The sequence below is a fragment of the Apodemus sylvaticus genome, chromosome 8, assembly GCF_947179515.1.
Source record: "Apodemus sylvaticus chromosome 8, mApoSyl1.1, whole genome shotgun sequence".
Lineage (NCBI taxonomy): Eukaryota > Metazoa > Chordata > Mammalia > Rodentia > Muridae > Apodemus > Apodemus sylvaticus.
The window spans coordinates 80,966,814-80,980,482 of record NC_067479.1 but is presented as its reverse complement, the minus strand read 5'-3'; the positions used below and the strand labels follow the sequence as shown (position 1 = coordinate 80,980,482).

Genomic DNA, 13,669 nt, shown 5'->3' with positions numbered 1-13,669 from the left:
CCCCTTAATGTGGGTGTAGATCCAGTCTCCATGATCAGTACATTCTTTCCCTGAAGGCACTTAGGGATCTAACTCATAAGTCTACCTTCGCTGGTGAGCAGGAAGTCGAGGCGAGGGAGGTGATGGAGGTGATTAATAACAGCAGGTTAGTGACCTGGGTCTGTTTCAGAATAGAAACGACAATGTCAGGTAGAGCGAACATTCAAGGCTGAAGCTTCCTTTTTCCTTAGAGGCACTTGGATGTACATTAGTTATCTTTGGCCATGAAACAAATTACTCAAAGCTTGGCTCATTAGAACAATATATATGCAATCATAAAATGTTTCTCTGGATCGTGGAGTGTGTGGTTGTGGCTCAGGGTCCCTCAGAATGCTGTCTAGTCTTGTGAAGATTTAACGGGGCTGAGATTTCCTTGGCAAGGGGTAGCCTTACACGACTAGTACCTTTGAGGTAGACATTGGCAGAGGACCTCTGAAACTTATGTCAATCTTAAATGAACTAGAGTCACCAGAGAGGAGGGAGCCTTAGTTGAGAAAAGACTCCTGCTGGGTAGTGGTGGGACACACCTTTAATACTGACACTAGAGAGGCAGAGACAGGTGGATCTCTGAGTTCAAGGCCTGTGTGGTCTACAGAACGAGTTCCAGGACAGCCAGGGCTACACAGAGAAATCTTGTCCAAAAAACACCAAACCAAGTCAAAACAACAACAAGAAAAACAACACAAAACAAAACACCCAAACAAACAAACAAAACCACAGGAGAAAATGCCCTTGTAAGATCTAGCAGCAGGTAAGCCTGTTGGGCTGTTTCTTAGTTAGTGATTGATGGAGGAGGGCCCAGCCTTTAATCCCAGCATTTAGGAGGCAGAGGCAGGAAGATTTCTGAGTCTGAGGTCATCCTCAGAACAGAACAAGTTCCAGAGACAGACAGGACTACACAGAGAAACCCTGTCTGAAACAAACAGAAAGCGAGCGAGCTGCAGCCCGCCACAGCTCCTGCCTCTCCCCGTCCTGCCTGTGGGAGTTCCTACCCTGACTTCCTCCTCAACCTGCTTCTGCTCATGGAGTTTCATCATGGCGATAGACCAGCCTTACCCTAAGACATTCTTGGTTCCTCACCAGAATGACCTCATTGGGTTGCTTCTGGGTAAAGACTGACCTCTCAATAAGACTGCTGACTTCCCTCAGAGTGAGCCGTCCAAGAGCAGAGAGCGAGGCAGGAGCTGCATCTTTTATACCCCAAACCCTGAAGTTGCACACTGCCATCTCCACAACCCTGCTTCAGAAGACTCACTAAACACTGCCCACCCACCTCCATGCTCCCTCCCCAACCCCCCCCCCGCCCCCCCCCCCCCCCCCCCCCCCCCCCGCAGACCTCAGGGAGGAGGATGAGGTTCCCTTTCAAAGACAAGTGTCTCTGAAGGCCCATTTGCCACACTTTGTAACTATAGCTATGCCTTTATACACAGTGAAGTAACGACTACATACCACAAATACTAAAATATCTAGCGTATGGCCGTTCTAGCATGATAACCATCTGTGGCTGAAGCTAATTTGCCTCCATGCTGCCTCTTCCCTAGTCAAGGGACCGATGGCAACTCAGTTGCTCCACCTACGTCTCTCATCAGCAAAATAAGGCTAGTTATAAGACCCGCCACCCCGCCCCCTCTTGCTAAGCTCCTGGAGAGCATTCAATGAGTAATTAAATGCACAGGGCTTACAGGAGAGCCTGGCCCACAGAAACCACTCAATACTGTTAGCTGTCAGAGTGGCAGCTAGAGCAATAGAAGTTTGAGCCAGTAGGTGTGGTTAGCCTCAGAAAGCAGCCTTATAGCTCAGTTCCCAGGAGGCGTAAGCAAAATCCATCTTGTCTTCCTGGTCACAGCACAACCTCAAACCATCCACCCGAGGGCTATTCCGGAGGATAGTGCTATTTCAGCCCTAGAAGGGACCAGGGACAGAGACCTCTCATCCTCTGTCTCTGCTGTGTCTCTTCCCTCAGAGTCCTGGGTTAATCCTTGGCAGAAAGTGCTTGTTGGAGATAACCTGTCTCACTAGCACTCTGAGTCCTATTTATGTTTTATTTTTGTCCTGACATTTTTTTTTAAGGGTGACCTTTTGTGAGGGCAGAATATCTAAACAGGGAAGTGGCCTAGCAGGAGTCTAGGAAGTTCTTCAACCTCATGCATTTTTTAGTTTTCAAATTTAATTGTAAGGGTCTGTGTGCATGCGACCTGCCCCAGCGCTCTGTTGGCTTATGACACCTCTGTTCTTCCTCTGGGCCTTTTTGTGTCCTTCCTGGGACTCTTGAGACCCTTAGACAGACTGGGAGGTTTCTTTTCCTCCTAAATATAGCCATCACGTAAAGCATGCCCCGTGTCTGTCATCTCAGCAGAGAGGCTGATGCAAAAAGATTGCAGTGAGTTGGAGGCCAGAAGGAACCTCATAATGAGACTTTGTCTCTAAACAAATAAACAAAAAATATCCCAGACTTAAAGAAAAACCAGAAGATGGTGCCTGGTCTTTGCAGACAAAGGAGCAGAGATATTATGATGAGTTTTTGTTCATTTCCCAGACCCCTTTGAGAAATAGGCTCTGTCTAGTGAGGCATGAGAAGTTCTTCTATCTGGAGGCAATCAGATAGATATTATACCTAGTGGCCATTAGCTAAATCATCAGAGAGCTAGGAAGCCCCCCCACCCCCCACCCCAGGTCACCTGCCTCATGCCCTTCTTCTCCATTAGAATGTCTTTAGCCTGTGCTGACCTGATCACTAGCCACAAGCATGGCACAACGGCTCACTCACGTGCAGATATGTCGGTGATAATGTAAGCCCTGGATTTCAAAACCTGAACTCAAGAGGTCCAAAGAGGATACATGTCTGTCTCCCCAGTGATCTGTAATGATTACATGTTGAGATGACATTTTAGTGTTGGCATAAATCAAGTAGCTTGCTGCTTTTTTGTAATTTGCTGCAAAGTTGCAGGTACTGTACCTGGCTCATGTTATTTTACTAAGAACCTGTGACACTGGTATTATATCTAGTATTATTAGTGGGGTGTCTAGCAGTATTCAGATACCCCACTCTCCTCCCTCATCACTTCCACCACAGTTCTTCTGTGCCTGTCATGATTCTGGCTTCCCATTTCTTCTCTGTAGTTCCTCTGCCTTCAGGTTAGTGGTTTCTGCTTCACACTGCGACTCTTTGGCATCCCAGAAAACAGCACATGAAGAAAGTTCAGTCTCGCACCTTATTGCTAGAAGGGTGGTCCTAGATCTCTGACCATTTAGCTAATTGCTACTAGATATAGTAACATCACAGCTAGTTATTTTTTTCTTTATCTTACAACAAAGACTTGAGACACTTATGACTCCTTGTCCCATAGATGAGAGGCTTGGCAAAATTGAGAAACTTCCTCAATATTTTCTAAGTACTTGGTGGCAGAAAACAATTCGAGCCTAGATTTGTCTGATTCTTAAATCTTCACACTTAACTGATACATTCATCTGCCTCCCAGAGTTGAGAATCTTTTTTAAAAAATGAATTTCGAATTGGCTTTTGAAGGCAACGTATGAGGCCTCTTTTTTAATGGGAGGGCTGGGAAATGAAAGAAACTCCATAGCACCCTCCTCCCTCAAGTCTTATCTTTTTTCCAACTTGGTAATATTTTAATGACTTCCTTTGTGTCCTCTTTCTATGTGTAAAACTAAATGTCTGAAGCTGCCTACATCATCTTTCTGTGGGTCCCACTGATGCAGAGCAAAGGGAAAGGGTTGTTTCTACCATCAAGTTCTCAACTGGTCCTTTCAGTACTTCATCCCATTTAATCCAAGGATGGCAGAAGCTACTGGGACTTACTACCCATGACTGATATGACAGTTAGGGCTCAAACAGAATGTAATACGGCAACATAACAGAATTCTACTACAAAATAAGTGGCAGGCAGGTCTGGGATTAACTCCCATGCCTGACTCCAAAGATACCATGTCCACAATGCTAATTGGCTAACTTTTTGTTACTATAACACGATATCCAAGTGAAAATCCACTTAAAAAGAAGAAAGTTTTATTTCACTCTCAATTTGGAAGATTCCAATCCATAATGGTTGATTAAGAAAACTGTAACTCATGATAGCCTAAAGAGAAAGATGGGGTAGGGTTCTACTATCCATTTCAGGGTGTACCCCAAAGTGATCAGAAAATCTCCATTCTGAATATCTCTAAATTGGGAACCACTCCTTCAACGTAGGACCTTCAGGAAACTTGAGATGAAGGCATAACACTGAGATTTTTCTTTGCAAGTACTCTGAAGAGGCCTTACTACATGCCAATGAGTTTGTGGCTTACAATTAACCCCTCCAACCTGAAGACACCATGTGAAATCCATTGGGGATGCCCCGCTCTGTGGATAACTGTCCATCTCCAAAACTCAACATGCACCGTGCATCATTTGCCAGTTGAGTGGGACAGGGAGGAGGTGTTAAGGAGCGGATCTTCACATGCGTGAGCCTGGAGGAAACTGTAGAGTGGTGTGAGACATTCAGTGGAAAGGTTGGGCAAGCTGCCTGTGTCTGCTGTTCCAACATCTGGGAGGCTGAGGTGGAGTCAGCCGTGAGTTTAAGGCTAGCCAGGGCTTCAGAGTCTGAGACCTTGTCTCAAACAATAAAAAGACCAACACTGAGGTCCCACTTGTCTGAGGCACCTAGAGTAAAAGCAGGTTCTTGGGGACAGAAAATAAAATGGCAGCATGCCAAAACCTAGGAAAGGGGTGGGTAGGTTTTGTTTTGATGAAGACAGACTTTCGATTTGGAAGGTAACGAAGGTCTACAGCAGTGATTCCCAACCTTCCTAAGACTGCGCCCCTTTAATACAGTTCCTCATGTTGTGGTGACCCCCAACCATAAAACTATTTTCGTTGCTATTCATAACCACAATGTTGCTATGCAAATATCTGTGTTTTCTGATAATCTTAGGCAACCCTTATGAAAGGGTTCAAAACCCCAAAGGGGTCTCAATCCACAAGTTGAGAACTGCTGGTCTACATGCAGATTACAGACAGTGTCCTTAGTGACACTGAAAAACGTGCTTAAAATGCTTACTCTTGTGTCATGGTAAAAACAAAGAGATCTTGGCACTGCCGGGACAGCTCAGTTGGTAAACAGCTCACTTTTAAGCATGAGAATCTATGTAAAACTGCCAGGCATAGTGGTGCACGCTTGTAATTCCAGCCCTGCAAGGCAGACACAGGAGGGTCCCTGGGGCTCACTGGCCAGCCAGCCTTGCCTACTTGAGTTGAGGGGAGACCTTGTCTAAACAGATGTAGGCGATGTTCCTTAGAATAGCATCCAGCGTGCTCTGCCGTCCTGCACACACGTAAGCACACCCATGCACATGTGCTACCCTCACTCCCACATCGATACCAATACAAACTTGAAATTAAAAATAGTGTTTAAAAACTGCACACAAACAGATCTTCACAGAAAGATAAACAACCTACTAGAATATGGGACCCAAGGTGTCCTTGGAGCTGCAAGGCTCCTTCGCTCCGTTGTTTTCTTATAAGAAAGCTGAAACTCTCAACACTAGGCCTCAGGGAGAGCGGGGCTGGGCCCTTTCTCCTGACATGTTCTTCTATGTGGAAAGTTGATCCAGCTTCACACACATCCCTTCTCCAGCACTAATGGTGATCCCAGTAGAGGTCTGGAGTGGGGAGGCAGCTTCACTCCAAGAATTCCTTCATGTGAGCTCTCAGTTGATGGAAATTTCATCAGCTTGGCTCTGTCTAAGCTTGTGTCTAGTCTAAGAAGGAAGACAGGGCTATCAATTCTTGTTGGTTGGACCAAAGTAGTTATCTCTTTGACAAGTAAGCATTTGTTAGTTTTAAAATGGAGACTTTTATATTTTATTATATATTATATTATAGAATATAATATATGCATATGCATAATAAAATATCAATTTTATTATAAAATGGAGATTCAGTCTATTTTATGTATATAAGTGTCTGCCTGCATGTATGTCTGCACACCACGTGTGTTTATGTTACCTGAGAAAACCAGAAGAGAGTGTAAGATCCCCCGGGACTGGGGTTATTGGCAATTGTGAGCCGCTGTGTGGGTGCTGGGAATTAAGTCCACGTCCTCTGGAAGAGCAGTCAGTGTTCTCAACCACTGAGCCATTTCTCCTGGGAGCTGGAATTTTTTGAGACAAGGTCTCTTGTAGTTCATGCTGCCTCAGACTTCCTAAGTAGTAGTGGATGGCCTTGAACTTCTGAGCCTTCTGCCTCTACCTTCAAAGTATACCAAGAACACCTGTAATCCGGTGTTCACCCGATACCCACATTTTATATAGTACAAAGGATCACGAGTTCTACCATCTGCACTCTCTAAGAAGTTTTGAACTGCATTTCATTGAAGCTCCTGGCCCCTAAAAACCTTGATTCAGTTAACTAATCTCATACACCGTTGAGAACATTTAGCCAGGGTTACAAAGTCGGGGCTCTAAGCCACAGAAAGTTAGTGTGGTGTTTCGTGTGATCGTGGGTGTGTTTGCTCATGTGTCCTGTGTACTTTTCCTTTCAGGAATCATTAACCAATGGCAACAGGAATCCAAGGATAAAGTGATTTCCCTTCTGCTAACTCACCTGCCTTTGCTGAAGCCAGGAAACCTCGACGCGAAAGTAGAGTATATGAAACTGCTGCCCAAGATCCTGGCTCACTCTATCGAACACAACCAGCACATTGAGGAGAGCAGGCAGCTGCTGTCCTACGCTTTGATCCACCCAGCCACTTCCTTGGAAGACCGCAGTGCACTTGCCATGTGGCTGAACCACCTGGAGGACCGCACATCCACCAGCTTCGGTAGCCAGAACCGAGGCCGCTCGGACTCTGTGGATTATGGACAGATGCACTACTATCACCAAAGACAGAACTCTGACGACAAGCTCAATGGCTGGCAGAACTCTCGGGATTCTGGGATTTGCATCAGCGCCTCCAACTGGCAGGACAAGAGCCTGGGCTGTGAGAATGGCCACGTGCCCCTCTACTCTTCCTCATCGGTCCCTGCCACAATCAACACGATTGGAACCAGCACAAGCACAAGTAAGTCCCCTGGGACCCCCCTTTAACGCATTCTGGTTTGGTGGTTTGCTGTGTGTGGCACGTCCTGCTACAGCGTCTGCTCTGAGCACCCTGTAACCCTGGGAGAAGGGGGGCTGGTGGCTCTCGGCTATGGGAGAGGGCTCTTTGGACCCGGTATTTGTTGCTCTTTGGCTCTGGAAAGATGAAAATTCTGGGTGGGTTAAAATGATGGATGGTCCAAATTTGGGGTTTAGACAGACCAAAAATAAAGAAATGAGAGGAGAGAGAGTCAACGGTGAAAGAAGGAACCATTCTGTTTCCACAAATAAAAATGCCTTTCACCCTGGGGCTCAGGGATTTGCAGAGACACTGAGTTACTGTGTGCTTCTCTGAACCTGCTGTTAACCCATGGCTCACCAGCCAGCTATATGGCTTCATGGGCTTCGTGCTCTGTCTTCCTTCTTATGCCCTTCTTCTTCTTCTTCTTCTTCTCCTTCTTCTCCTTCTTCTTCTTCTTCTTCTTCTTCTTCTTCTTCTTCTTCTTCTTCTTCTTCTTCTTCTTCTTCTTCTTCTTCTTCTTCCTCTTCCTCTTCCTCCTCCTTCTCCTCTTCCTCCTCCTCTTCCCTCTATCTTCCCTCTATCTTCCTCATCCTCTTCCTCCCTTTCTTTTTCTCCCCCATCCTCCCCTCCTCTTCCTCCTCTTCCTCCCCCTTTCCTTATGTATGTAAAAAAAAAAAAAAACACCTAGAATATCCTCTTACATTTTCTGGTTGAGCTCATAGTCATTGGGTGGCCCCGAGCAGAGGGAGCAGGTTTGCTGACTGAGAATGCTGCTCTGTGCTGTAAGCTAATGTGAGTGCCATGGGCTTCCTCTCACTTGGGCTAACATGATGTGAAAGAAGGGTCAGGAGATGCCCTGTGGAGAGAGAGAGCAAGTGACAACCTCTCCACTCCTTTGACCACTCTATACTGGGCATGAGGGCTGGGAGTCCTTTCTATGGTGTCCTACGCAGGCCAAACAAGGTGGCCGGCCTCCACTGTTGCCTGTATAGAGCAGTGCTGTGGGTGGGTGACTCACATCAAACAGCTTTCCCTAGTGCTGATTTGCACATATCTGAGACTGTTGTGATACTTCCAAGATAACTCTAAGCTTTCTTAGGGGAAAGGTTTTGCAACTGAATCCAACCCTGTCAACATGCAGGTTGACCTTCTATTCAAAGAGACAAGAAGAGATGTTGAGAGTATAGAACATTGGCCTAGTGTGTGGAGACCTGGACTCTGTCCCCAGCACCATAAACACATGGGAGAGGGATTAAGAGACACTTTCAAATGAGCAGGAATGCCTTGTCCTATCCTCCAATCTTTTGGCTGTTAGAACTCTTTAAATAGCTTTCTCAAATAATTAACAACAAATCATGGCTGCATTAGTCTGACAGCACGCTAGAATATTTCAACATGGAAGATCATAGTCTGCTCTGGGCACAATACAAGTTATTCTTTGTTCTTTTTCCTTTGTTTTGCTTTTACCTCTAAGTAACTTGAACAGTGGTGAGCTGGGAGAGTCTTACACTGCTGGCTTAGGGATCTCCTGGCACTTAGTGTCCTTTACAGACTCATGATCCAGCAAGAACAACTCTTATCATCCTCTGTGTGCTGGAGAATGGCTGGGACCACAGCAGGTATGAAGGTAGCCCGAGTCTTCTGGATGAGTGACAAGGTCATGGCCACAAAAGGCCTTGGTAACTGAAGAGATGTCAATTTCAAGCAATCCATCATCATCTTTATCTGCTTGCATATTCTGTGTCACTCTTCCTGAACTTAGTCTCAGACCATCACAAATTTCATTTTGCAGATTGACCTATTCAGGGTCAGGTTTTATGATATTGACCCTTTGAACATGTTCATCGGATTGGAGCTGGCAATCTCACTCCCTCACATAGTGACTGCCCAGACCAACGGAAAAGGGGCTATGGATGGCTCCCATGGCTGTTTTGATCTGGGAACCTTGTATACTTGAGTTATACAAAGGACTTGGAGGCTCAACCAGATGACTGCATAACACATATCTAGAAGAAGAAAGGAGTTTTAGAACACCAGCAGGAAATACGAAATATCTCAGCTCTACTCTACAGAGCATCCCTCCCAGCCCTTAGACCACATCAACTCTGAATTATAATGTTTATTCTCTGCATGCCCGTGGTGGGTTGGTTGTGTTTTTCACAACCGCAAGTCATAAGTTTAGTCATGAGTCTATAAAATACACACTGAGTCCTGGAGAGGCAGCCTGACAAGGGAGAAAGCTCGGAGACTAGAGTGCTAATGCCCTCCAAGTCCAAAACTAAACCTGCAAGTTGCCAGAGTGAGAACATTCTGCTGCCTCTCCTCCCAGTCTGTGGGAAGGCCACGCCCTGGCCAGAGTGGCAGAGAGCGCACAGGAAGTGTGCACTGGACGGACATGGTGGAGAAACTGGTGAACCCAGAAAGGAGCTAAGTATTAATGGCAATATCCAGAGTCTGTACTACCCTTGCTTTCAGTTCTGAATGCTCCCAAGAGAAACACCTTTCCCTAAGTCTAAGGTCACAGAGTACAGATGCTCATTAACTCAAGTGGCCTCTATCCCAATAAAGCCATTAGAAGCTAAAAATGTCATAAGCCAAGACTTCATCTGACAAACCTAGCCTGTTGAGCATCATAATGTAGCCACCCTACCTTAGATATGTTCAGAACAATCACCTTAGTGCACACTGGGAAAATCGTCTGACCCAGGCGATTTCTTACTGAGTATCTAAAGGTGAGAATAGAATGCTTGTGTATGTGAGCTTTTAGACAGCTTCAAAGTTAAAATATCACTAAGCCCAGCCATTGCTAGTTGGGGACCAAATGTAGTCCAGGGGACTGTGAGTGTACCATGACTTTAGCTACTCCACTGCAGTAGAAGCTGGGTACAATTTCTTCCCCTGTACTAAAGAACAGCATTTCTTCTTTCAAAGTGGAAAACAGCAGCTGCTCAAAATAACATGATTTTAAGGGCTTAACTATCATTTACTGCCATGGTAGTTAAGGCAATGCAGAGGAACTCACTGCAAAGCCACACCCTTAGAATTTTGTTTAGTTGTTAAAAGATTTATTTATTTATTTTTATATGTGTATGGGTGTTTGGCTTGCACATATATCTGTGTACCATGCACATGTCTGGGATTCATGGAGGCCAGAAGAGGGTTTCATATACCCTGGAACTGGGGTTACGGGTGGTTATGAGCCACTATGTGGGTACTGGTAATTGAACCCAGAAGAGCATCAGTACTCTTATCCAATGACCCATATTTCCAGCTCCCTTACTTTATATTTTAACCTAATTTTAGTCCAGGACTTTTTTTTTATATCCCTTTAGGTCATTAGATCTTCAAGAAATCCCTCAGCCTTTGTGGCTTCTTCCCTGAACAGGTTCCTAGCCCTCCAGTCACCCTGCAGATACTTTCCGTCTGTCTGTCTTGTCCTGAGACTGTGGGAATCCATGGGAAACATTAGCAGAAGGCATTGCTTCTGCTTTCAGGAGGAGAGAAGCTATGCCAATCAGTGTCACAATTAAAAATCAAACATTTCTCTCTATATGACTTGTTTTCCAAAGAATGCCACATTTCTGAATTATAATAAAAGCAAAATCTAAAATAATCAGTAGATGCTGCTTCAATGCCTGTTGGTTTAGAGTTATTTGGACAGGCGGCTATCTTAGACTGTTTTGTGTAGCTATAACAGAATACCATGAACTGGGTACTTTATACACCAGAGAAGTTTGTTTGGCTTGTGGGTCTAGGGGATGGGAAGACTAAGAAAGAGGAACCACCCCTGGGGAGTATCTTCTACTGCATTGTAATCTGAGAGATGGCATCTCATGGCAAGAAGGATAATTGTGTGTGCAAAGGAGGAGCTCGCTCGCTTTTGTAACAAAACATTAATTCATTCATAATGCCAAGGCCCCGTGACCTTCTCAGTTCCTCGGGCCTCACTTCTCAACCCCTTTGCCTTGGGACCAGGTCTCTCTTTCATGACCTTTGGGAAGCACATTCAGACTGCAGTAGGCTGTACACTGTAAGGGTTATGAATGTTTGGAATGGAAAGATTCTTGTGATCTGGGGGCGTGGACAGGGTCAAACTTTAGCAGAGGGAATAGGAAGAGGGAAGGAAAACTGGAGGAGGGCTCAAGGAGGAATGCCCATTCTGAATAAAAGGATGGAGCTGTGGGCATGCCAGAAGGTTGACAGAGTGGAGGAAAAGGACAGCTCATGAAGGGATGGATGGGCGTGAAGGGCAGCAGTGAACGAAGACTGAGGGAGGGATCTGTGAGCATAAGGGCGCTGGGCAGAGACGTGCACGGATTAGTCATCTGCAGGCAAGCAGACTGGCAGCAAGCAGTGGATGTGGTCAGTGAATCTGTGCTGTTAAATCATACGAGTATCCTTGGGATGAGAGAGGATCCAGGCACCAGGGAAGGTCTGGATGGTCACGCACAGCTGAGAACAATGTAAACTAAACAATGTAAACCAGTGTAGCCACCACGGAAGCCAGGGCGGAGGCTTCTCAGGAAGCTGATGACAGAGCTGGAAAGATGCCTCCACAGTCACGAACCTGCTGTTCTTGCAGAGAACCTGTACAGTTCCCAGCAACCACACTGGGCCCCTCACAACTGCCAGTAACTCCCAGATGAGGGGAATCCAACGCCCTCTTCTGGCCTCTGTGGACACTCACATTCATATGCAACACACCTACACATAGACACATAGTTTAAACGTTTTTGATGAAACAAACCTGACAATTGAAATTCCATATAACACAGCTAAACCACCCCGGAATGTCATGGCACTATATAGAAGCTAAGTTATAGAATGAACTTAGGTGTCCTCAGTCATTCATACATATATAGTTATATATAAAACTTCAAAGTAGAAGGAAATCTGTCCGGGGGTGGGGGGGTGGGGGTGAGTGAGTGAAGGTGGGGAGAGAAAGGCATGATGGAAAGTGTGTTGCATACACACAAAAAATGGTTTTAAAGAAAACCTTCGTTCCTAGGAGAAATCATTAGATTAGGACTCAGTGTTGGTATGGATAAGCATTATTGATTTGGTCATTCATGTAGAAAACTTTTATTGAAACTTCTGTAGGACCTAGGCTGCTCAAGGAATCTTGGACACCACTGGAGAAGGCCAACTCGCCATCGCTTGTGGAGCAATCCAGTATAAATCAATTAGAGTATAAAAGTAAACCATTTGGTTCATTAGAACTTGGTAAGCCATATGGAAAGTCAAGTGTGTAGAAGTGGGCCCAGGTGGTGAGGTGGTTTGGGTGTGAAGTTGGTTGGTCAGGGCAGGCCTCATTGAGGCTTGGTGCTGGGAAGGAAGCAGGAAAGCATCCATGGGAAAGAGTACTCCGGGCCAAAAGGCTAGGACGGAGATCCCTAGACTTCAGGCCCAATGTAGTCATTGTGAAGCAATAAGACGGCTGCCTGAGGGAGAGTGGGGAAGACAGTGCTGGGGTCACTGGGCAGAGGGCACATCCTGCTGTGACAAAGACTTTGATTTCAGCTCTCAACAAAAAAACCACTGGGAAACCACTGGGAATTTTTGGCAGATGGGTGGTGTGACCTGCCTCACAAGCTAAAGGGATTCATTGGCTGCTATATCTGTAGACAGACTGTACCAGGGCAATGACAGATTCAGAGACCTTTGGAGGCTGATATCATCTTCACCCAGGCAAGAGACCATGGTGGTTGAAACCAGCAATAGTCACAGTAGAGGGGTGAAACCAACGGATGTACCAACCGATTCATTACTTCAGAAGTGAATTCCTTCCTCATTATTTCTCTCTCATTCATATTCCAACTAATAAAGGGAATGAGAGAGAGGACTTCAATGTAGCTCTAGTGAGGTTAGCCTGAGCCACTTCTGGAAGGATGGGGTCACTTCCAGTTGAGATAGGTTATGTCTGAGTTGGTCAAGCAGGGGAGTTTTGGGGTAAGACTGAGCTCAGTGCTGGTGAGTCTGGCCATGGTGATGGAGATGAAGAGATTCTGAGGAGGAGGCAGGAGATGTAGATATGTGCTTTGGGGAAGAGGGTGGACCTGAGGCTTTGTGACTGGGTAGCATTTCAAGCAATAAGATTAAGTGATATTACAAGGTAGAGACAACCAGGGAGTCACAGCCTGGGCTCTTGGACCTGGAGGCCAGAGGACAAAGGCAAAGGAAGAGCTGGAGAGATGGCTCAGTGGTTAAGAGCACTGGCTGTTCTCCCGGAGGTCCTGAGTTCAATTCCCAGCAACCACATAATGACTCACAGCCATCTGATGCCCTCTAGGTATACATGCAGGCAGAATACTGTATACATAATAAATAAATAAGTCTTTTTAAAAAAAAAGGCAAAGGAACAAGCCAATCCGAAGGGACGCTACCCCGTTAGAGAAGAGTGCCTTGCAAGGCAAATGAAGAAAACACTTCAGAAAGAAAAGAATAATGAGCTGAGTGAAGTGTATTGATAGGACTGAGAATAAGTCATCGTATTGATCAAGGAAGGATAACAGGGATAAGTCAAGAGCTCT

The 13,669-nt window shown here is 45.6% G+C and overlaps 1 protein-coding gene across 2 annotated transcripts in view; it reads left to right on the top strand.

Annotated features, from left to right (window-relative positions):
* The window catches only part of Samd4a (sterile alpha motif domain containing 4A), a 221,675-nt gene that overhangs the window by 127,554 nt on the left and 80,452 nt on the right, over positions 1–13,669 (top strand). For both annotated transcript variants that reach the window (XM_052191698.1, XM_052191696.1), the window contains exon 2: positions 6,582–7,100. In XM_052191698.1, coding sequence (XP_052047658.1) covers positions 6,582–7,100 — 519 coding nt within the window. The remainder of the gene's footprint in view (positions 1–6,581; positions 7,101–13,669) is intronic.